General features: G+C 43.8%; 1 protein-coding gene across 1 annotated transcript in view; it reads left to right on the top strand.

Annotated features, from left to right (window-relative positions):
• Positions 1–1406: 1406 nt before the first annotated feature.
• The window catches only part of LOC311138093 (pre-B-cell leukemia transcription factor 1-like), a 48548-nt gene continuing 23793 nt past the window's right edge, over positions 1407–26161 (top strand). Inside the window, exons 1-2 of the mRNA XM_084172755.1 lie at positions 1407–2537; positions 10381–10454. Coding sequence (XP_084028881.1) covers positions 2359–2537; positions 10381–10454 — 253 coding nt within the window. The 5' untranslated portion in view covers positions 1407–2358. The remainder of the gene's footprint in view (positions 2538–10380; positions 10455–26161) is intronic.

Below are 26161 nucleotides of genomic sequence, written 5' to 3'. Positions count from 1 at the left end.
CCCGTGCACTCCCCTTCGTGGCGTGCACACTCATAATTCCAGCACAGCAGCCAGCCTTCTCTCCATGTCTATTCAGTCTCCAATTCATCTAGCGGAGCTGCTCTCTCATCTGAGTGATAAACGGCAGCAAAATCGTCCACGTTTGCAGAAAAGAAATGAGGACACTTGTATTCAATCTGTGCTGTCCATATTTCTCGCACTAAAATACATAAGATCGGATGTTTCATTCATTGGATGTTTCTGAACATGTCCTTCTGTTTAATATTGGCCTATTTGATGGTGTGATTTGTTCCAATTTGACAGAACTCATTTTTAGTAGACTATAAGATGCTTCATAAAGCATCTAAAGCCACTTCTCCCGAGTGGCGCAGAGGTCTAAGGCACTGCATCGGAGTGCTAGCTGTGCCACTAGAGATCCTGGTTCGAATCCACAATTGGCCCAGCGTTGTCCAGGGTAGGGGAGGGAATGGCCGGCAGGGATGTAGCTCAGTTGGTAGAGCATGGCGTTTGCAACGCCAGGGTTGTGGGTTCTCTTCCCACGGGGGGCCAGTATGAAAAATAAAATAATGTATGCACTCACTAACTGTAAGTTGCTCTGGATAAGAGTGTCTGCTAAATGACTAAAGTGTAAAAATGTAAATGTATTGGTCCCAGTTACTGTGTGAGTCAGTCATTGATTTGGTCAATGGGTGGAGCGTGGTGGTAATTCAATCGATTGACAGTTTAGTGTTGAGGTGATCTTGACAGTAAATAAACCTTACACTACTAATTACAATTGTGTCAGACTTACACTTTTGTACCAACCTAATTCAAACTCAACCCCTTGATCTGCCCCCTGCAACCTTTGTGTACCACCTGTGCCACAGGTCAAGACCTCTTGTCAGGATACTACTGTAGCTGAAGTCCTTTCGCATAAAAAGTAACCATGCCTGTGACCTGAATGCCTAATTGCCAACCTTAGCTCAGTGGGCTAGCACGGTTTAGGGTCATACAGATGACATGGGTCTTCATGTCAGGGAAGGGAGCGCAACAGTGGTTCAAAACAAAAGTCTAAAATAGCCGACTGAAGTTTTTCATATGGCCCTGGTTTCGTTTATATGAAACAGGAAAATATCTCATAAAATACAATCTGACAGCCTATGGACGGTGACGTAGTAGCATCATGCATTGAATGCTCGAGATTGTATGGTCAGAGTTGGTTGTGGCTTCATGAGAAAACAGAAAAGGGAAACGCCAACCTTTATCCAGCAAAATTATCCGAGAAAACACCAAGCGTGTAAGGGAATTCAACTTGCCGTGATTTTTATGTGGGAGGAGAGTGACTGTCCCAGCTGAGGACCCGTAAAAATACACGGGTGATCATCTTGTTGTTAGCTAACTAGCTAGCTATTTAGCATGACAGGGTCTTTGCCGTTTAAACTAGAATAGCCCACTTGCTACATTAAGTTTGGAATTGATCAATCAGTTGTGATTCTGATGGTGTGATTAGATTTTATCACATCAAGCTAGCTAGCTATGTTTTGAGCTTTAGCATTGTGGTCCTCGCTAACATCGTTAGCCACTTTTAATTAACTTAGCTTGCTACTGTTAGTTACTTGCGCTAGCATTGTTACCCAAATTCACACACATTTTGCCTGTTATTTGCATAGCTAGTGTTATTGCTGTCAACTTATAGTCATTTAGCTATTTTCTTTACCGATGCCATACGAATTTGTTTTCTGCACTTGAAGAAGCTAGCTAACTGGCTACTTAGCTAACACATTTGCTAATTAGCCACACTAGCTAGCGCGAGCTGGTGTTCTGTGAACGATGCACACTGGTCCTCGCGCAGCTTTTTCCAGACTGGGAAAACAATGCTCTGTTTTGATAAGCTCATTTGAACCACCGCAAGTTTGATTATTGATGTATGCATCTAGCTAGCAAGGTGTTTGCACATTTTGTTTTGTCTTTATTTTTGCATTATTTTGAATGCATATTTTATTCGCCGGACAGAACGCCTTTCTTCTTGTTTTAGCGAGAGGCGCTGTCTGCCAGCTCCCTAGATAGTGCATGTGTCCGTTGCTTCTTTTTTTTCCCTGTATGTTTCTTAGGGCTACACAGCTACCTTGCCAGTTGCTTAGCTAGTAGCATTTATTCGCTAGCTTACCGTGGTTATTGACAACGGCGAGCAGCACAAATCGTTTATGAATGTGGAACTGCTTTGGAATTTAAATTTTTAGGTAAAGTAGCTGGCTGTAATTAATTACTATCAGCCAGTGGCGTATGATTTGCGCTGGGGGTTTCATTGTTAGCTAGCTATCTGGCTAATTGTGTGTATTCGATTGTGAGAAAAGGAGCGAGGTTTCTTTGAAAGTAGATATGGATGATCAGACGCGAATGCTGGCGGGTCTCGCCGGACTCGGCGGGTTATCGCAAGGCGACGTTGGCGACCCAGACTCGGTTAGGAAACAGCTCGGTCAACCGCAACAAGACATTGGGGATATTCTACAACAGATCATGGCCATCACAGACGAAAGCCTGGACGAGGCGCAGGCCAGGTAAGAAACGTACTACGAGGGAAATATGGAGCGAAGATGAGACAATATATGTTTTTGTTCATGCTGTCTTCGTGTTCTGTCAATTGCTCTTTGCCTGGTACAGTACAATAATGGATATTTTTTATATAATGCACCTTGTTTTTTTTCAGTCACTTGTGGTTTGTCAACAACAGAGGATTCTAATAATTTAATGGTGGGCTACACAATAAAGTAAACAGGCTCCTGAAACATACACACATAATATAATGGTATACTACAGCCTAGCCAAGGGGTGTTAAACATATGGCCTAGGGGCCGGCTGTTTGAGTAAAATCATTATTTTTGTGTGGGGGAAAACTAAGTTAAAATACTTTAAAATGACTAAAACCAAATCGAAACTGTAGAAATTATAATGGACCTACATTAATACCGTTTCCTGACTGTCCAGCTCGCTAAAAAAATCAAAAAAATGAAATCTAAACAGTCAGGTAGCATCAAATTAAATTAAATTTTTAGCAAATTATGAAGGCAAGGAAATACAACACATTCAGTGCAGCTCTCCAGACCTGGTGGAAGACCGAAATGCGGCCCCTGGGGAAAAATGTGTTTGACACCCCAGGCTTTGCCCATTCATAGATGCTAACCACCTTTAACGCCTAGTGACAATAGTATCTTCTGGCCAGGGGAGTTGTGTTAAGAGCCCCACCGCTTACGCTAAACGTTAACATGCATCGCTTGTGGTACAGTTTTTCAAACATAAGCAACTTATCTTTCATATCAGCGTCTCCGAACCCCTGTGTGTAAACGGAAGACTGACGCAACACGAACGTTGTCACTGAAAAATATTATCGGCTGCAACTGTGTTTAAAACCGATTAAAGCAGTAAGTGTATATTTAGCATTTGTGAAATTATTTTGATGTAATATGAAAGTGTTCTACAGCTCAAGATTAGATAATCTCTCATTGCATTGTGATTTTCACACACAGTGGCATCTGTGCCTGATTTCATGTTTTGATGTACCGTTATATGCGAATAGGCCATCTGATTAGTCCCTAGGTTGTTGGAAAGCCAGGGCAAACAATGTTACCCGGATTATGTAAAATGTAACATTCAGATCTATTATACCTAGTCGGTTTACCTATATCTCTTGAAGAGTGGGCACAACTACATGAAAACTGAAGTTTCCCCCAAGCTGTTAAGTTTAAACAAGTTTTTGGCTGTCGTCAAATGCTCATGCCATGTGACACTAGTGCATGGAATAGAAATACATTTCCAGTATACACTTGTAAAAACATATTTCAACTTGTTTAACTCTGCTGCAAAGTGTTAGTATTTAATCTCGGCACATTGTACTGTCCACTATTACTAAACCTACCTCCAAGTGATGATAGTGTGCGTCAGACCACCATCTTTTTAATACAAAGTGGATGAACGTTCTACAATGTCACTGTTTTCCTCTTTCAATTACATTTAGTGTTAATTTATTGAAAAATAATAATAAGTCTATGTCACTGTGAACACATGCAAGCTCAATCAAACCATTTGGTCCCATCGCAGGCCTGCCAAATTGTGAGCCCCGCTAGATAAATGACGTGTTAGTGCTATTTGAAATCCCATAACCCTTACCTAACCTTAACTCTTACCTTAGCCATTGTACATTTAAACTTCCATGGGGGGGTAAGGACATCCCAAAGATCCCAGATAGCAAGGACCATTAAGGATGCGTCCCAAATGTTACCATATTCCCTATATAGTGCACTACTTTTGACGTAGTGCACTTGTTTATATATATATATATATATATATATATATATATATATATATATATATATATATATATATATATATATATATATATAAATACATTTAAAAAAGGAATAGGGTGCCAGTTTGGATGCATGTAAATACACTTGATTAATCTCCTACATTGTCATTAGCATAGATAATCAGGCTGCCTTTAATTGAGCCGTCGCTGTCGGTGATGAGCTTTTGAAATTCAAATGGTCGTTAGTTAAAATGTTGGAAGGACTTCACTTGTGTGGGCTTGTAAAAATGATTGGCATCGCCATATCTGATATGACACATCAACATGGTTATTGAAATATAATAGCATGGTGTAGGTATAGGACATGTTAATCAGCCACTTGTTTTGACAGAGCAATCATTCATATTTTAGGTCTCTCACTTCACTTGTTAATGTCTGCATAATATATCTGTTTGCATATCATGACTCTTGGTGTGTGTGTGTGCATGATAATAAGAAAATTACCCATATTCATGTGCCATGTGGCGCTGAGGCGCCATAGGTCCGCTGAAGTCGGGGGGGGGGGAGGAGCATCAGAATTGTGAACAAAAGACGCGGCTGTCCCAATGCGAGACTGTGGCCAGTGTGTGTGATGTGTCATTAGCTAGTGATTTTCCACCCCACATTTGACCACCTGGTTCTCTTAATTAATTCACTCCCTCCCTGGTGGTGTGCATCGTTTTCATTTTGTGCCGGGGTGCAATCAATTCTCCTATAATGTGTACGGGAGTACAGCTGTCCGAAAATCGAGTTTCTATTAATGAGATGAGATGGGGGGGGGGGGGGGGGGGGGGGGGCTGGACGCTACACGTGCTGCCTATGATGACTCTGAACTCAAGGATATTGCCTTTAATGTTAAGGGTATAACTTTGAAGACGTAATTAACTAACTGGAGTACCTGTTCAATAAATAAATTAGGCCCAAAATAATGTTAGTGTGTTTGCAATGTTGAAGACCTCTTTCTTTCTCTCAATGTCTATGGTGCTGTGCATGATGTGGTTGTGTGTGTTTTTAGATGGCGGCTGTGCTATATATTTATATTCAGTGTCTGAGCGGTGTTCAGAGTTGAGCAGTTCATTCTTTTTTTTTAATGACTTGCCAAGCATCTCTCGGAGCATGAATAGGTAGGCCTAGCATTTATTTGAGACAGGGATTACAATCCACATCAGGGCATTTCTGATACTAATAAAATAGTCACACCACACCACCATTACTCTGACTATGCATTCAAACATAAAGCCCGCTTTTTGGAACAATTAAACATAGGCAAGATTGTTCTGAGAAGGGGTTCAATGAGCCTGTGAAGAAGGCACTTAATATGTTTGCCATAGGCTAGACCGAGCATGCGTCTCTGGCACTTCTAAAGGAGTTCTACCACACCACCACTCTTACTCCTTAGTACATCCTGTTGTTTACATGTGTTCAGCCTTCTCATCTGAGGATGGAGTCGGAAACTCTTAGGCAGCAGGTAAGGCCTATTATTAGGTGTAGGGTGGTCACGATACCAGTACCGCGAAACTACGATACCAGATGTTCCTTGGCAAAAAGGAAAACACAAAGCAGACAAAAAAATCTACTGCATGTAAAATATTTTGTGCTATAGCTTGGAAAATAAATGTGATTCTGGGTGACAATGTAAGGCTGTTTGTTTCCAACATTAGTACTGTTTTCCTCAGGAAATGTAGTCTTCATGTTTTGTTTCCTTGCAATGAGGATGTCGACAACCCTAATTAGGTGTATATGCAGATCTGAAGACCTGTGATGCTCTCGATCAGTGAAATTATTCACTGGTAGTTTCTCTCAGCAGATGTTGGCTAGATTAAAATAAAAATCTATCAAAAGTTAAACAAGATACATATACACACAGTAAACATTTGAAAACTTGCCAGGGATGACACAGTCAATTACCTATTTCCATACAGCAGCAGGGTGGAGAAAGAGTCAATTGACGGTTGATTTTCGACTTGGATATGATATAGCCCATCATGGATTAGCCCTAGTTTTAGCCTTTGATTTTGGACTAAATGCTCTCCTATCACTTGAAACGAGAGGGCCAAATGAGGTGACTGCTGCTTTGGATTGGGATATCTCTACATACACAGACACACGCCATCAAATGTAGCCTGCCTAGGCCATGCATGTCACCTGTGGGGCCCCTTGCATACATACATAGCCCTTATACGGACCTGGAGTGTGTGTGTGTGTGTGTGTGTGTGTGTGTGTGTGTGTGTGTGTGTGGGGGGGGGGGGGTTGTTGTTGTTGCTGCTGTCTGGGCAGGATGGCAGGAAAGAACAGATGAGATGGAAGGACAACACAGTGCCCCGGCTAGTGCACTACGTACAGGTCTGACCTAGTGTGGTAGGATGGCTAATGTTTTTTACTATTTGGGTGGCAGCGGAGATAACAGATGAGGAGACGACGACAACAACAGTGCCCTGCTAGTGCACTACCACTCTACCTGTCCTGCCCGCCCCCTCACCCTCTCCCCCTGTTACCCCATGTCCAGATGCTGGCCAGAGGAGTCGCCGGCGCACTGGGGTGGATCAGATGACCCCGCAGAGGGAGGGGGAGCTGGGGGGGGCACGGCAGGGGGTGGCCTGCCGCTCAACTTCCAGCACAGGTCAGTAGTGTACAGGTCTACAGGACCCACAGGACCGACCGCATGCCCCATGTGAGCACGAGCGTCACACCTCCCCCTGCTCCTGCTCATACCCCCCCCCTGACTCCCCACCTCCCTCCATGGCCCTTCTCCCACTCAAATCCAGCAGTGATTTAAAAACAATGGTTTTTACCTGAACAGCTCTCTTGCAAAATAACATTTTAACTCAGTGAGACAAACCTGTGTAAATAAAGGTGAAATAAAACATGTAATTAAGACTGACACACAGGTGGACACAATTATACTCACTCGAACGAGTAATGTAACGAACGATCCCCTCGTTATCGGCAGACACATCAATATACATATAAATACTCACGCATTTCCCAATATGATATAGCCTAGCTTAGGCCTACTACATGGACACAACTGGAGTTGAGGTTAGGTGTTGCCTACTCATATTCATCTGTTGTATCATGGTTGTTTCATTCTCTCTCTGATGCCTGTGTCGGGAATGTTTCAAAACAGCTGATCAGTTGAACACATTTGTACCTTTGTCAACCTCCCCTTTCTGGGTAGTATTATTTTTACCTGTATTTGTCAATTTTTTTTGTTATCCATCAAATTCATGAATGTACGTTTTAGCTGTCGTGTATTTCAGCACATATGATCTCCCAATGTATTTCATATTTTCTGAACACACCTAAGTTTGAAAATGAAATGTTTTGTGGTTTATAAATAAGCGTAGACGCAAAAATAAATTCATAAAGGTTTCCTTCAGTCCCACAGCTCTAGGGACTTATCATGACACTCTGGAAGGGCTCAATATTAAGCTCTTTACTGAAGCTGCACAGATCAGAGCAATGAGGGATATGTGAGTCATGTTTCTGTGTGTGTGGTGTGTCAGGGATTTTCAAACTTCAATGTCAACGCCCCCATTATGAGCCCCTAGGCAAGGACCCCTTACTAAAAATGTACAGTGGGGAAAAAAAGTATTTAGTCAGCCGCCAATTGTGCAAGTTCTCCCACTTAAAAAGATGAGAGAGGCCTGTAATTTTCATCATAGGTACACGTCAACTATGACAGACAAATTGAGAGAAAAAAATTCAGAACATCACATTGTAGGATTTTTTTATGAATTTATTTGCAAATTATGGTGGAAAATAAGTATTTGGTCACCTACAAACAAGCAAGATTTCTGGCTCTCACAGACCTGTAACTTCTTCTTTAAGAGGCTCCTCTGTCCTCCACTCGTTACCTGTATTAATGGCACCTGTTTGAACTTGTTATCAGTATAAAAGACACCTGTCCACAACCTCAAACAGTCACACTCCAAACTCCACTATGGCCAAGACCAAAGAGCTGTCAAAGGACACCAGAAACAAAATTGTAGACCTGCACCAGGCTGGGAAGACTGAATCTGCAATAGGTAAGCAGCTTGGTTTGAAGAAATCAGCTGTGGGAGCAATTATTAGGAAATGGAAGACATACAAGACCACTGATAATCTCCCTCGATCTGGGGCTCCACGCAAGATCTCACCCCGTGGGGTCAAAATGATCATAAGAACGGTAAGCAAAAATCCCAGAACCACACGGGGGGACCTAGTGAATGACCTGCAGAGAGCTGGGACCAAAGTAACAAAGCCTACTATCAGTAACACACTACGCCGCCAGGGACTCAAATCCTGCAGTGCCAGACGTGTCCCCCTGCTTAAGCCAGTACATGTCCAGGCCCGTCTGAAGTTTGCTAGAGTGTATTTGGATGATCCAGAAGAGGATTGGGAGAATGTCATATGGTCAGATGAAACCAAAATATAACTTTTTGGTAAAACCTCAACTCGTCGTGTTTGGAGGACAAAGAATGCTGAGTTGCATCCAAAGAACACCATACCTACTGTGAAGCATGGGGGTGGAAACATCATGCTTTGGGGCTGTTTTTCTGCAAATGGACCAGGACGACTGATCCGTGTAAAGGAAAGAATGAATGGGGCCATGTATCGTGAGATTTTGAGTGAAAACCTCCTTCCATCAGCAAGGGCATTGAAGATGAAACGTGGCTGGGTCTTTCAGCATGACAATAATCCCAAACACACCGCCCGGGCAACGAAGGAGTGGCTTCGTAAGAAGCATTTCAAGGTCCTGGAGTGGCCTAGCCAGTCTCCAGATCTCAACCCCATAGAAAATCTTTGGAGGGAGTTGAAAGTCTGTGTTGCCCAGCGACAGCCCCAAAACATCACTGCTCTAGAGGAGATCTGCATGGAGGAATGGGCCAAAATACCAGCAACAATTTGTGAAAACCTTGTGAAGACTTACAGAAAACGTTTGACCTGTGTCATTGCCAACAAAGGGTATATAACAAAGTATTGAGAAACTTTTGTTATTGACCAAATACTTATTTTCCACCACAATTTGCAAATAAATTCATAAAAAATCCTACAATGTGATTCTCTGGAGTTTTTTTTCTTCATTTTGTCTGTCATAGGTGACGTGTACCTATGATGAAAATTACAGGCCTCTCTCATCTTTTTAAGTGGGAGAACTTGCACAATTGGTGGCTGACTAAATACTTTTTTTCCCCACTGTATTTTCACGAGCCGCCATTTAAGTTCCTGAGAGTCGCATGCAGCTCGTGAGCTTTGCAATGACTGCCAGTGGTAATCCTGCTATTTTACACATTTTGCCATGTTGAGAGAATTTTGCAGTTTTAAAGCAAATGTCCTGCTATTCTACACATTCTGCCATGGCTTATGCCATGTTCATATGCTATCAGAGCAGTTTTGGGTCTGTAAGTTTTAGTTGGGGGGCCTGCTGCCGGAAATATTATTAATAATTCGGTTGGGGGGACCCCTGGAGGTCGGGGCCCCAGGGCACGTGCCCTGTGTGCCCGTCAGTAGTAAGGCCTTGACTACCACTGGTGTACAGCTAGTACTAAGCAGTGATGAACCCTGGCCCATTAGTTTGTGTTTTTACATAATTTAATGTTATAATTGAGAGTTTAAAAGATAATTAAAAGTCAAGTGTCGCTGAGTGGGTGTTCAGCAGAGAATGCTTTCCCCCAAAATTGCTTGGGAGGGAACTTAATTACAGTGCTATGGGGGACCAAGATGTGAAACTGTGAGTGTATCCTAGACCTATGTCTTTGTCATTCATTAATATCAGAGCTTGTAACCCAGATGTAAAAATCTAGCCATTGTGGGATAATTTCTTTGTTTAATTCCTGTGATGATACAATTGTCTCGAGCCTTTTTTATATTAGCTTTTATAAATCCACTAATACAGAACCTTGCACTACTAGATCAAAGCTGGATGGACGAACCTCATCGAATCCAAGCTATCTCGCTTTGTCATGGAGCAGCACATGCAATGAAATGACTAGAATATATGCCTGCTTGTCCTAATCTTACCTCCAACTCACTCTCTCTTTCTTCTCCCCCCTGTGTCTCTCCTTTCTCGCCGGCAGGAAACATGCCCTGAACTGTCACAGAATGAAGCCCGCCCTCTTCAGTGTTCTGTGTGAGATCAAAGAGAAGACAGGTGAGTCTCCACTTCTCGTTTTGGTACGCACTTCTCTTTTTGTTCTCAGCTCTCATCCCAGTCTGCCTGAATCGCTGTAAGCTACCTTTTTTACTGAAGTGTGCACACAATAGGAATTGTTTTATAACGCAAACCCACATTTCTGTGTGAACAGACAATAAATGGTATTTTAACTAACTCCTCCCCACAAATTTCAAAGCATTGGATTGGTGTAAGCATGAGCTGGAGAGTTTCCACCGTATCTCTTATACCAGTCCTTTCCTTTTAAATCCATGAAGGGAAGTGAGCAAGTGCACAACCTGAACAAGAGCACTCATTCACTGGGTCCTATGGGCCATGGTCAAAAGAAGTGCACTATATAGGGAAGAGGGTGCCATTTGGGATACAGACCAGTACTCTGCACCAGTACTCTGCACCAGTACTCTGCACCAGTATGTTCAGGTTGTTTCAGACATATAGACCTTATGGGTGCCTCTATTGGTTCATTAATGGCTCCACTGGCACCTGGTTCATTACCTATTGATACCTCGGATAACACTATTGACTGGGTATTGATCGCATTGGCTGATTTGGTAGCTGAGGTTCGAAAGGAAAGTAGATGGTTGTTTTTGTTACGCTGAGCTGATCTTAAACTGCTGGAAGCGATCGAGCTAGTATCATCAATTTGGACTACACTTTCCGTGTCTGTGAGCAATTTCTGTGGTTTAAAGCGCAGGGAAAGGATCTGCAAATGTACAATATATACAAAAGTATGTGGGACACCCCTTCGAATTAGTGGATTTGGCTATTTCAGCCACACCCGTTGCTGACAGGTGTATGAAATTGAGCACACAGCCATGCAATCTCCATAGACATTACATAACATTGGCATTAGAATGGCCTTACTGAAGAGTTCAGTGACTTTCAAAATGGCACCGTCATAGGATGCCACCTTTGCAACAAGTCAGTTCTTGAAATTTCTGCCCTGGTCAACAGTAAGTGCTGTTATTGTGAAGTGGAAACATCTAGGAGCAACAACGGCTCAGCAATAAAGTGGTAGGCCACACAAGCTCACAGAACGGGACCGCCGAGTGCTGAAGCATGTAGTACGTAAAATATAATCTGTCCTCGGTTGCATCACTCACCACCGAGTTCCAAACTGCCTTTGGAAGCAACGTCAGCACAAGAACTGTTCGTCGGGAGCTTCATGAAATGGGTTTCAATGGCCGAGCAGCCGCACACAAGCCTAAGATCACCATGTGCAATGCCAAGCGTCGGCTGGAGGGGTGTAAAGCTCACCACCATTGGACTCTGGAGCAGTTGAAACGCGTTCTCTGGAGTGATGAATCACATTTCACCATCTGGCAGTCCGACGGATCAATCTGGGTTTGGCCAGGAGAACGCTACCTGCCCCAATGCATAGTGCCAACTGTAAACTTTGTTGGAGGAGAAATAATGGTCTGGGGCTGTTTTTCATGGTTCGTACTAGGCCCCTTAGTTCCAGTGAAGGGAAATATTAACGCTACGGCATACAATGACATTCTAGATGATTCTGTGCTTCCAACTTTATGGCAGCAGTTTGGGGAAGGCCCTTTCCTGTTTCAGCATGACAATGCCCCCGTGCACAAAGCGAGGTCCATACAGAAATGGTTCGTCCAGATCGGTGTGGAAGAACTTGACTGGCCTGCACAGATCCCTGACCTCAACTCCATCGAACACCTTTGGGATGAATTGGAACGCCGACTGCAAGCCAGGCCTATTCGCCCAACATCATTGCCCGACCTCACTAATAATCTTGTGGCTGAATGGAAGCAAGTCACCGCAACATCTTGAGGAAAGCCTTCCCAGAACAGTGGAGACTGTTATAGCAGCAAAGGGGCGACCAACACCATATTAATGCCCACATTTTTGGAATGAGATGTTCGACGAGCAGGTGTCCACATACTTTTGGTCATGTATTGTAGCTTTTCCAGACCAGCCATGGCTCTCATTGAAAAGTTCTCAGTTCCTATCTTATAATCTATTCCAGTCAGCTAGCGGGCAGCTGTCTCTCTGGCATGGTTCAAAGGAGGAGGCCAGCGCAGGAGTGGCGGGATGGATGGATGGATGGATGGCAGATTGATGGTTATGGTGGCTAGTGTGGGAGGAGATCAAATTGTATTTGTCACATGCGCCGAATACAACAGGTGTAGGCCTTGGTGAAATGCTTACTTACAAGTCCTTAACCAACAATGCAGTTTTAAGAAAGAATACCATAAAATAATACATAATAAAAGTAGCAAATAATTAAAGAACAGCAGTAAAAATAAATATAGCGAGGCTATATACAGGGGGTACTGGTACCGAGTCAATGTGTGGGGGCACCGGTTAGTTGAGGTTATTGGGGTAATATGTACATCTAGGTAGAGTTATTAAAGTGACTATGCATAGATAATAAACAGAGAGTAGCAGCAGCGTAAAAGGGGGGTGGGGGGTGGGGCAATGCAAATAGTCTGGGTAGCCATTTGATTTGAGATGTTCAGGAGTCTTATGGCTTGGGGGTAGAAGCTGTTTAGAAGCCTCTTGGACCTAGACTTGGCGCTCCGGTACCGCTTGCCCTGCGGTAGCAGAGAGAACAGTCTATGACTAGGGTGGCTGGAGTCTTTGACAGTTTTTAGGGCCTTCCTCTGACACCGCCTGGTATAGAGGTCCTGGATGGCAGGAAGCTTGGCCCCAGTGATGTACTGGGCCGTACGCACTACCCTCTGTAGTGCCTTGCAGTCGGAGGCCGAGCAGTTGCCATACCAGGCAGTGATGCAACCAGTCAGGATGCTCTTGATGGTGCAGCTGTAGAACCTTTTGAGGATCTGAGGACCCATGCCAAATATTTTCAGTCTCCTGAGGTGGAATAGGTTTTGTCGTGCCCTCTTCACCATTGTCTTGGTGTGCTTGGACCATGTTAGTTTGTTGATGTGGACACCAAGGAACTTGAAGCTCTCAACCTGCTCCGCTACAGCCCCTCAATGAGAATGGGGGCGTGCTCGGTCCTCCTTTTTCCTGTAGTCCACAATCATCTCCTTTGTCTTGGTCACGTTGAGGGAGAGGTTGTTGTCCTGGCACCGCACGGCCAGGTCTCTGACCTCCTCCCTATAGGCTGTCTCGTCGTTGTCAGTGATCAGGCCTAACACTGTTGTGTCATCGGCAAACTTAATGATGGTGTTGAAGTCGTGCCTGGCCATGGTCACGTTGAGGGAGAGGTTGTTGTCCTGGCACCGCACGGCCAGGTCTATGACCTCCTCCCTATAGGCTGTCTCGTCGTTGTCGGTGATCAGGCCTAACACTGTTGTGTCATCGGCAAACTTAATGATGGTGTTGAAGTCGTGCCTGGCCATGCAGTCATGAGTGAACAGGGAGTACAGGAGGGGACTGAGCACGCACCCCTGAGGGGCCCCCGTGTTGAGGATCAGTGTGGCAGATGTGTTGTTACCTACCCTTACCACTTGGGGGTGGCCTGTCAGGAAGTTCAGGATCCAGTTGCAGAGGGAGGTGTTTAGTCCCAGGGTCCTTAGCTTAGTGATGAGCTTTGGGGGCACTATGGTGTTGAACGCTGAGCTGTAGTCCAATGAATAGCACTCTCGCATAGGTGTTCCTTTGGTCCAGGTGGGAAAGGGCAGTGTGGAGTGCAATAGAGATTGCATCATCTGTGGATCTGTTGGGGTGATATGCAAATTGTAGTGGGTCAAGGGATTCTGGGATAGCCATGATAGGTTTCTGATGTGAGCCATTACATTTTTTAAATTGTTTTTGTCATTTAGCAGACGCTCTTATCCAGAGCGACTTACAGTTAGTGCATACATTTTTCATACTGGCCCCCCGTGGGAATCTAACCCACAACCCTGGCGTTGCAAACACCATGCTCTACCAACTGAGCTACATCCCTGCCGGCCATTCCCTCCCCTACCCTGGACGACGACGCTGGGCCAATTGTGCGCCGCCCCATGGGTCTCCCGGTCGCGGCCAGCTACGACAGAGCCTGGATTCGAACCAGGATCTCTAGTGGCACAGCTAGCACTGCGATGTAGTGCCTTAGACCACTGCGCCACTCGGGAGATAGGCCATGACCAGCCTTTCAAAGCACTTCATGGCTACAGATGTGAGTGCTACGGGTCAGTAGTCATTTAGGCAGGTTACCTTAGTGTTCTTGGGCACAGGGACTATGGTGGTCTGCTTGAAACATGTTGGTATTACAGACTCAGAAGGAGAGTTTGAAAATGTCAGTGAAGACACTTGCCAGTTGGTCAGTGCATGCTCGGAGTACACGTCCTGGTAATCCATCTGGCCCTGCGGCCTTGTGAATGTTGACATGTTTAAAGGTCTTACTCACATCGGCTATGGAGAGCGTGATCACACAGTCATCCGGAATAGCTTATGCTCTCATGCATGTTTCAGTGTTACTTGACTCGAAGTGAGCATAAAAGTAATTTAGCCTATCTGGTAGGCTTGTGTCACTGGGCAGCTCGCGGCTGTGCTTCCCTTTGTAGTCTGTAATAGTTTGTAAGCCCTGCCACATCCGACGAGCATCGGAGCCGGTGTAGTATGATTCAATCTTAGTCCTTTATTGACGCTTTGCCTGTTTGATGGTTCGTCGGAGGGCATAGCGGGATTTCTTATAAGCTTCCGGGTTAGAGTCCCGCTCCATGAAAGCGGCAGCTCTACCCCTCAGTGCGGATGTTGCCTGTAATCCATGGCTTCTGGTTGGGGTATGTACGTACAGTCACTGTGGGGACGACGTCATCGATGCACTTATTGTTGAAGCCAGTGACTGATGTGGTGTACTCCTCAATGCTATCGGAAGCATCCCGGAACATATTCCAGTCTGTGCTAGCAAAACAGTCCTGTAGCTTAGCATCTGCTTCATCTGACCACTTTTTTTATTGACCGAGTCACTGGTGCTTCCTGCTTTAGTTTTTGCTTGTAAACAGGAATCAGGAGGATGTAATTATGGTCAGATTTTCCAAATGGAGGGCGAGGGAGAACTTTGTACGCGTCTCTGTGTGTGGAGTAAAGGTGGTCTAGAGTTTTATTTCCCTCTGGTTGCACATTTAACATGCTGGTAGAAATTAGGTTTCCCACAATTAAAGTCCCCGGCTACTAGGAGCGCCGCCTCTGGATGAGCGTTTTCCTGTTTGCTTATGGCCGTATACAGTTCATTGAGTGCGGTGTTAGTGCCAGCATCGGTTTGTGGTGGTAAATAGACAGCTAAGAAGAATATAGATGAAAACTCTCTTGGTAGATAGTGTGGTCTACAGCTTATCATGAGATACTCTACCTCAGGTGAGCAAAACCTCAAGACATCCTTAGATATCGTGCACCAGCTGTTGTTTACAAATATACATTGACCGCCACCCCTTGTCTTACCAGAGGCTGCTGTTCTATCCTGCCGATACAGTGTATAACCCGCCAGCTGTATGTTATTCATGTCATCGTTCAGCCACGACTCGGTGAAACATAAGATATTACAGTTTTTAATGTCCCGTTGGTAGAATATTCGTGCCTGTAGTTCGTCCATTTTATTATCAAGCGATTGTAAGTTGGCCAATAGTATCGATGGCAAAGGCAGATTAGCCACTCGTCGCCGGCTCCTTACCAAGCACCCCGATCTCCTTCCGCAATATCTCCTTTTCTTTCTACTGCAAATGACGGGGATGAGGGCCCTGTCGGGTGTCTGGAGCAAATCCCTCTCGTCTGACTCATTAAAGAAAAATTATTCGTCCAGTTCAAGGTGAGTAATCGCTTTTCTGATGTCCAGAAGCTATTTTCGGTCATAAGAGACGGTAGCAGCAACATTCTGTACAAAATAAGTTACAAACAATGAGAAAAAATACACAAAATAGCACAGTTGGTTAAGAGTCCATAAAACGGCAGCCATCCTCTCCTGCGCCAACTAAACAGATAGGCTGGGCTTTGCGCTACCTGCCCTCCTTCTTTCTCCACTCTTTTACCTCTCCATTTCATGGATTCTCTCCTCTCCCTGCCTTAATTACCTCCCCATCCTCTACTCTCCCCTTCTCTCTCCCTCCTCTCTTCTCCCCTTTGTCTCTCTCCCCCCTCTTCTCTCTCCTTTTGCAATACAGTTTGAAAGTGCTGCTGCACTGTTGTTGTTGCGACCTGTCAGTAGTGCATTATTGCTCTCTCCTGATAGGACCAGAGTAAAGGGTAGGCTTGAAGGGGTGGGTAGCCTGTTGCCCAGGCAACCAGCGGCCTTATTTACCCTAATGCCATTCACTTTGATTTTTCACATTAAGCCTTCTAGTGGAGAGAGGCCTGCAAGATGGCCTGCAAATGTGTGGGTGCATGGAATGGAGGCATAGAGTGCAAGTGGGAGCTATAGGTTATATCAGTTTGGGTTGGATGTCACCTTTAGGTTTGCCATGGTTATTACATGAAATACACTGAACAAAATATATAAATGCAACAATTACAGTTCATATAAGGAAAACAGTCGATTGAAATAAATAAATTAGGCCTTAATCTATGGATTTCCCATAACTGGGAATACAGATATGCATCTGTTGGTCACAGATACCTTAAAAAAAAAAAAAAAAAAAAAAAAAAAAAGAAGTAGGGGTGTGGATCAGGCTGTTGATTGTGGAATGTTGTCCCACGCTTCAATGACTGTGCGAAGTTGCTGGATGTTGGCAGGAACTGGAACACGCTGTCGTACACGACCGGGAGACTCATGGGCGGCGCACAATTGGCCCAGGATCGTCCAGGGTAGGGGAGGGAATGGGCGGCAGGGATGTAGCTCAGTTGATAGAGCATGGCGTTTGCAACGCCAGGGTTGTGGGTTCGATTCCCACGGGGGGCCAGTATAAAAAAATATGTATTCACTAACTGTAAGTCGCTCTGGATAAGAGCGTCTGCTAAATGACTAAAATGTAAATGTACACGTCGATCCAGAGCATCCCAAACATGCTCAATGGGTGACATGCCTGGTGAGTATGCAGGCCATTTTCAGCTTCCAGGAATTGTGTACAGATCCTTGCGACATGGGGTAAAGCATTATCATGCTGAAACATGAGGTGATGGCGGCGGATGAATAGCACGACAATTGGCCTCAGGATCTCGTCACGGTATCTCTGTGCATTCAAATTGCCATCGATAAAATGCAATTGTGTTCGCTGTCTGTTGCTTATGCCTGCCCATACCATAGCCCCACCGCCACCATGGGGCACTCTGTTCACAACGTTGATATCAGCAAACCCCTTGCCCACACGATGCCATTTTCCATCTGCCCGGTACAGTTGCAACCGGGATTCATCCCTGAAGAGCACACTTCTCTAGCTTGTCAGTGGCCATCGAAGGTGAGCGTTTGCCAACTGAAGTCAGTTACAACACCAAACTGCAGTCAGGTCAAGACCCTGGTGAGGACGACGCGCACGCAGATGAGCTTCCCTGAGACTGTTTCTGACCATTTTGTGCAGAAATGATTTGGTTGTGCAAACCCACAGTTTCATCAGCTGTCTGGGTGGCTCGTCTCAGACGATCCCACAGGTGAAGAAGCCAGATGTGGAGGTCCTGGCCTGGCGTGGTTACACATGGTCTGCGGTTGTGAGGCAGGTTGGACGTACTGCCAAATTCTCTAAAACAACGTTGGAGGCAGCTTATGGTAGAGAAATGAACATTCAATTCTCTGGCAACAGCTCTGGTGGACATTCCTGCAGTCAGCATGCCAATTGCACCTGCCCTCAACTGGAGACATCTGGTATTGTGTTGTGACAACTGCACATTTCAGTGGCCTTTTATTGTCCCCAGCACAAGGTTCACCTGTGTAATTATCTTGCTGTTTAATCAGCCTCTTGATATGCCACACCTGTCAGATGGATGGATTGTCTTGGCAAAGGAGAAATGCTCAGTAACAGGGATGTAAAGAAATGTGTGCACAAAATTGGAGAGAAATAAGCTTTTTGTGCGAATGGAGAATGTCAGAAATTTTATTTCAGCTCATGAAACATCGGACCAACACTTTACTTGTTGCGTTTTATATTTTTGTTCAGTATACTTGCATCCATGCAAAGCAGCTTGTTAAGTAGTTACAATACCTGTGGTTGTATGCATGCAGGCCTATGCTATTGTCTATCATCTCAGCCACTGCTCCAGTCTGCTGGCTATTCAGTATTTAGTGCCCCTCTTCCTACCAGCTCCGTATAGACCTACCTGCTCTGCCATTTCCCTGTTCCCTGCATCTCCACAAGACCCCTGTAGGCTCCATGATGTGCCTCTGGAATGTGAATAGAAGAAGGCATCCCTTCCTCCTGCTCTCTCGCTCCCTCTCTCAATTCAATTCAAAGGGCTTTATTGGGAAACATGTTTACATTGCCAAAGCAAGTGAAATAGACAATAAACAAGGGAAATATAAAATCAGAAATTAACAGTAAAAGTGACAAGTTTTAAAAGAATATAGACATTTAAAATGTTACAATGTGTAAATAGTTCAAGTACGAAAGGGACAATCAATAATTTGATAAATATAGGTTGCATTTACAATGGTGTTCTTGCTCTACTGGTTGCCCTTTTCTTGTGGCAACCGGTCACAAATCTTGCTGCAGTGGTTGTACATGGTGGTATTTTACCTAATAGATATGGGAGTTGTGTAATCTGAGAGAAATATGTGTCTCTAATATGGTCATACATTTGGTTAGGTTAGGAAGTGCAGCTCGGCTTCCACCTCATTTTGTGGGCAGAGGGCACATAGCCTTTCTTCTCTTGAGAGCCAGGTCTACCTAAAGCGGACTCTCTTGATAGCATGTGCATGCTCACTGAGTCTGTACATGGTCAAAGCTTTCCTTAATTTTGGGTCAGTCACAGTGGTCAGGTATTCTGCTACTGTCTATTATCTGTTTAGGGCCAAAGTTTTTTTGTTGATTCTTTCCAATGTGTCAAGTAACTCTTTTTTTTGTTTTCTCATGATTTTTGTTTGGTCTAATTGTGTTGCTGTCCTGGGGCTCTGTACACTTGTTGTTTTGTGTACATGGATTTTATAATGTCATATGTTTCCCTCCAACACCGCTTTCCATCAATTTGTATAGCAGACCCTCATGCCAAATTGAGTCAAGTTTTTATATTTTTTATATCAACAAAGCATGAGAGGACTTTACGTTTGGTTTGTTTGTCAATAAGGGTGTGCAGGGTGAATACCTGGTCTGTCGTACAGTACTTTGGTAAAAAAAGCAAATTTGACATTTGCTCAGGACATTGTTTTCACTGAGGAGTCTGCTGTCAATGATAATGCAGAGGATTTTCCCAAGGTTGCTGTTGAGGTATATCCCACGGTAGTTATTGGGGTGATCAGTCCTTGGTTCCAAGTATTGGGGAAGATGCCAGAGCTGAGGATGGTGTTAGTTTAACTACAGCCAATTGGAATTTGTGGTCTGTATATTTTGTCATTTCATTTAGGATACTATCAATACCACAGGCTTTTTTGGGTTGAAGTGTTTGTATTTTGTGCTGTAGTTCATTCAATGTAATTGGAGAATCCAGTGGGTTCTGGATGTCTTTAATAGCTGACTCTAAGATTTTTTATTGATCATGTATATGTTTTTGCTGTTTGTTCTTTGTTATTGGGCCAAAAAGATTGGAGAAGTGGTTTATCCATACATCTCCATTTTGGATATATGGGTCTTCATGTTTGTGTAGTGTGTTCCAATTTGCCCAGAAGTGGTTAGATTCTATGGATACTTCAATTACATTACGCTTGGGCGGTATCCAGATTGTCATACCTTCATATCGACCTTGTGCCATACCCGGGATATTCGGTAATACCGGCACTGAACACAAGGGGAGCCTTTGTAATCTGAAGGTTAGCAATGCTAACAAGTACATGTCAAATCCCAAAGAAAATGCTAACGAGTGCAATGCAAACATTTTATACAGTCTCTGACCTAAACTATTTTCAGGACAGACATCCCAGCACATAAAGTTCTACAAGTAACTCAAAAGTGCTACTCACAGTTTGCTGCACGCACAAAACGAATATTAGATAGCAAGGCTCTTGATCCAGGAGGGGATTCTCTGCTGTTACCAAGCAAAGTTTGTTTCTGTCTAGAAGCTAACCACTTAGCTAGATAGCTAACTAGCTACTAAATTAGCAAACTAAATTCACAACTGCAGAGCATTTAGCAAATTTTTGACCGTTAACTTAATGGTTGTAAGATCTCTAGCTGGCAAACATTTAGTTGTGAATTCCATGCTGTAACTAGATCACCTGGCACGTGGTGCACAACAGTGAGTGACTCACAAGACTCCGGTCTCATCGTTGTGTGCTTGTAAACAGGGCCGGTCTTTTCCGTTCAGTCGCCCTAGGCGAGACCAAAAAAATGCTGACCCAAAACTAGAGTAGTCCCAGTGAGCAAATATGACGTCTAAAATACGTTTTTTCTAGACATTAAAATTGGGTTCAATTTAGATTCTCAATGAAAGGTGATAATACGTATTTTCCAGACATTGAAAATGTGTATTTTCCAGATGTTGAAAGCAGGCTAATTATTGGTTATGAATGGGGCGGCAGGTAGCTTAGTGGTTAAGAGCGTTGTGCCAGTAACCGAAAGGTCGCTTGTTCTAATCCCCAAGCCTACTAGGTGAAAAATCTGTCGATGTGCCCTTGAGCAAGGCACTTAACCCTAATTGCTCCTGTAAGTCGCTCTGAATAAGAGCGTCTGCTAAATGACTAAAATGAAAATGAATGACAGTTGAAAATACGTACAGTAAGGGGAAAAAAGTATTTGATCCCCTGCTGATTTTGTTCGTTTGCCCACTGACAAAGACATGATCAGTCTATAATTTTAATGGTAGGTTTATTTGAACAGTGAGAGACAGAATAACAACAAAAACATCCAGAAGAACGCATGTCAAAAATGTTATAAATTGATTTGCATTTTAATGAGGGAAATAAGTATTTGACCCCTCTGCAAAACATGACTTAGTACTTGGTGGCAAAACCCTTGTTGGCAATCAGAGGTCAGACGTTTCTTGTAGTTGGCCACCAGGTTTGCACACATCTCAGGAGGGATTTTGTTCCACTTTGTTCCACTTTGCAGATCTTCTCCAAGTCATTAAGGTTTCGAGGCTGACGTTTGGCAACTCAAACCTTCAGCTCCCTCCACAGATTTTCTATGGGATTAAGGTCTGGAGACTGGCTAGGCCACTCCAGGACCTTAATGTGCTTCTTCTTGAGCCACTCCTTTGTTGCCTTGGCCGTGTGTTTTGGGTCATTGTCATGCTGGAATACCCATCCACGACCCATTTTCAATGCCCTGGCTGAGGGAAGGAGGTTCTCACCCAAGATTTGACGGTACATGGCCCAGTCCATCGTCCCTTTGATGCGGTGAAATTGTCCTGTCCCCTTAGCAGAAAAACACCCCCAAAGCATAATGTTTCCACCTCCATGTTTGACGGTGTGGATGGTGTTCTTGGGGTCATAGGCAGCATTCCTCCTCCTCCAAACACGGCGAGTTGAGTTGATGCCAAAGAGCTCGATTTTGGTCTCATCTGACCACAACACTTTCACCCAGTTCTCCTCTGAATCATTCAGATGTTCATTGGCAAACTTCAGACGGCCCTGTATATGTGCTTTCTTGAGCAGGGGGACCTTGCGGGCGCTGCAGGATTTCAGTCCTTCACGGCGTAGTGTGTTACCAATTGTTTTCTTGGTGACTATGGTCTCCAACAGCACCCTGGAGAAAATGCGCTGGGAATGGACAAGGGCGGCATTACAAGGCGGCATCAATGCTCACCTAAAAAGCCCTTATGCCTCTGGTTGAGAGAAATTGTCATTGTTTTGTGGCAGAATTATGTGAGGTTGTATGTGGTGCATCTTGGTCAGTTTAGCTCAGAAAATGCCGCCCTCGTAAATCTGCCTAATAAGCGGGCTGGCCGTGCTTGTAAACAAGCGCCACGTGACTGGGTACTACCGGTAAGTTTGATAATGAAACATTTATGAAATTAATGCAATCTTCTTTATTTCCTAACGTATAGCACAAGTTGACTGCAGGTATTTACTTAAAGTAGCTACAGAAAAAATGTCAAAGAAAAATACTGTCAGGCTGTTCAGCGTAGATGAAGGAGAGGAGACAGGTTAAAGAAGGATTTTTAAGCAGTCTAAGCCCTGTCTATTTCCAAATACCCTGGTATACCGCCCAAGCCTAAATTGTGTTGAGCTGATTTCTGACCTGTTCTTTCTTTTTCCTTCGCGTATTTCTTTACTGTTTTAGTGTTTCACCATAGTGAAGGCGTAGGCCTATCTCTCACATGCACTCTGCTGCAGCCTATGGAAGGCCCTAATCAGTAGTCCTCTAGTATCTCTACTAGGTTTTCTGCAGTCTTTACACACAGGCATGCACACACACACACACTGAACAGCAGGGATAAAAGCAAACTCAGTGCTCTGGTCTACTCCTACTGCTTCGGTCTTGTCCTCTCCCCCTCCTTCCCTCCCTCTCTCCCTTCGCCTCGCTCCCATTCTTGAAAGAGAAGACTTGCTCTGAACTCCGGGCTTTGATATGGTAATGTAAGGGGGTAGCGAGGGAGTGGGATGGGGGAGGGGAGGTGAATTCCTCTGAGTGCTGCAGTTGGGTAGATTGTTTTCATTGTTAAGGAAATGTTCTGCTCAAAATGCCAGGACCCACTACAGTCTCTCCTCTTTCTCTCTTCCCTCTTTCTGTATTTTTTCTCTTTCTCTTCCCCCTCTCCTCTCGTCTGTCTCTCTATCCCCCTCTATCTTTCTTTCCCTCACGTTAAACATGACCTTCATCCGTGTGAACATTTTTCTTTTGTTGAAGATTCATTCTGAAACAAATTAAAAGCCATGAGAAGGAGAGACAGAGAAATTAGGAATTGATCAAAGTTGAAGAGACAATTCCTTTGCTTCCACTCGGGTTTGACGGTCTGTTCTGTTCCTTCTTTCTCTGTCTCTTGGGCATTGGCAGTAAAAATAGCTCTGGGTGCAACAGGGAAAGTTTTGACAAATGTTTTGACAAAAGCTACTGCTGTTACTTTTTAACCCTAGTTTGTTTGCGGGGATTCTGCTCTCCTGCCTTTTCTGCAGCAGAGTTTTTTTCTCTCTCGACATGATACTGGTACACATTTCATTCCTTCATCCTCTCTCTCTCTGCATTCTTTTTCCTGGTTAATAATATGCCATTTAGCATAGGCTTTCATCCAAAGCGACAGCCATGCGTGCATACATTTTACGTATGGGTCAGCTGGAATCCAACCCATGTCCCTTGGCGTTGCAAGCACCATGCTCTACTGAATGAGCCAGCATAGAGGTCTGACTGAACCAGTGTAAAGTTTTGAGCCAGCGTTGTAGAATATTTAAAGATCTAAGCCGTAAAAACTAACTATGGAACATGTAAACCTCAAGCACGTCTGTTTAGGCCTATTTATTGAAATATTTATGCCGAGGTGCAAGCCAGGGTTTTGGAATCGACTTCATCCCACTTAAAAGCAACATCCATGTTGTTTTTCAGCCTCCAGATGAAGCTGTTTGCTTTTGTTGGTTGTTTATTGAAAAGAAAGGCAATAATCTGTAACTTTAGCTTTAATTATTTCCTGAAGTTAGCCTAGTTGTTGTTGTCTAGAACTAGGCTATGACAATTTAATATAATATATGCCATTTTAGCAGCTGATTTTATATCAAGCGACTAAGTAATGTGTGCAAACATTTTAAGTATGGGTGGCACTGGAATCGAACCCACAATCCTGGCGTTGCAAGCGCCATGCTCTACGAACTGACCCATACAGGACACCATAGTTAAATATTAAATGTCTATAACCGTAAACATCCTTGACTGTTCTAGATCAGTGTTTGTCAGCCTCCAGTCTGTGGACTGCTACTGTTACCTGGGATGATGCTGATCGCTCCTTGAGATAGTTTGCTGACACTGATTGATTTAGTCGGCTTTCAAAAGTTAGGCCAAGATTTATTGTAAAATGTTCTCCAAGGAACAAAACACCTATCTTTCCGGGTCAAGTACAGAAAAGGTTGAGAAACTCTTGTGTCCGAAAAGGCACCATTTTGAACTACCCTTGTCAAAAGTAGTGCACTAGGTCTATACAGGGTAAAATTTGAGACACACAAAGGTGTAGGCCTATAGCATTGGTCCTGGCTCTGCTGTAGGTCCGACCAGACTTGAGCCATCAGCCCTGCCGTCCAGTGAATCACAGGGCTAATTAAGCACTTTCAATTATTATTATTTTTCAAAGAGCTTAATTTGAACCTAGCTGTAAAACTTAACGAGTTGTTGGAGAAACCTCCGACTTTTTATGTTTGTTTTTTTACGAGGTTAAAGCCTTTGGCTGAAGATCAGGCCGAGCCCACGGTTTGGGTAGAGGGAAATTCCTATAGGCCTTGTACAGAATGCCACTTGGGACAAAAGAGAAACACATACCAAAGCATTAGGACAACTGGGATGAAGCTGGTTAACTGAATGTAGAACAGAAAATTATTCTCAACTTGGTTTATAAATGATACCCTTTACAACTGAACCTAAGCAGGCTAACTACTAGTGTTGCATGGTATACTGAAACTTCTGTACTTTTTCGATACTAGAACATGAAAAATGGTTCGGTACTAGAATTAGTTACTTTCGGTACTTCTGTCAAATGTCTCAAGTCCTATACGGAATGAGAGGATCGAGTCTGTCTAGTAATTTGTCTGAATCTTCTCAAGTAGTAAGCTAGCCAGGCTACTTGTGCTTGCGCATGCATGCAGCTGACAAAGCGCAAGGCACTTTTGAGAAGCAAGTGAGAAAATATAGACAGCATGGCTTCTTATTACAAAAACATCATACCTCCACGCCCGCAACTTGAAAAAACTGGCTCCAGAAGCGAACTATGTGGATACTTTGCTTACAGAGAAAATTACGTGGGCCAGCCCAACGAAACAACTATGTGAAAGGTGTTACAAAGCAGTGCAGTGCAAGGGAGGTTTAGTTGCAAAACAACATTTGCATTGTAACTTTATTCTACTAGCAACAAAATGTGAGTAATTTGAATGACAGTAACCATATTTCCATCCACAGTTTTTATGCGTTAATTTTAAAAAAATCAGGACAGCTGTGATGGAAACAGGAAGTTTTGGTCAAATGTCATAAATGTCAACAGATCATGTTCGTTCGACATGGTGGGCTCTTTGTCTATAATTAATTATGCGAGAATGGGCGTTGGAAACGCCTTTATGCACAAATGTTGATATAATAACCATCATATCGAAGTAAACTTGGAGTCACGTGATGTGGTGTGTGGTCCTCCCACTACGACATGGGAAAACATGCAGTTTCTTAGGCTACAGATGAAATAAGTTATGATGAACTTCACAGGGTGGTGAAAGTGCACGGTGATCTTGATGCGCCTTTCTGATAGATATACAGGATCTTATTCTGGTGACATAATGATCAATGTTTGACTGCCGTTTGACAAATAAACAGCTCTTATCCATAATAATCTCATGTAGACTAACCTACCCGCACAGCCTACCCGCACTGTATCTGTAAGCTGTTGGCTAGAGCGCACGTGCCATGACCAGAGTAGGCTATTTAACGCAACAGTTTTTGTAACAAAACTATCGGTAGAGTTGAAAATGCAATGGAAACACATTGAATGTTAGATTTTTATTCTGTAAATGAAAACTTAAGCGGAAAAAGTACATTTTGTGTGCACTATGTCATCAAGCACTGATTTTTATCCACAAC

This window comes from Coregonus lavaretus (assembly GCF_964263955.1).
Source record: "Coregonus lavaretus genome assembly, chromosome: 2".
Taxonomy (NCBI): Eukaryota; Metazoa; Chordata; class Actinopteri; order Salmoniformes; family Salmonidae; genus Coregonus; species Coregonus lavaretus.
Note: the sequence above shows the minus strand (reverse complement) of the source record. Positions and strands in the feature narration are given on the sequence as shown.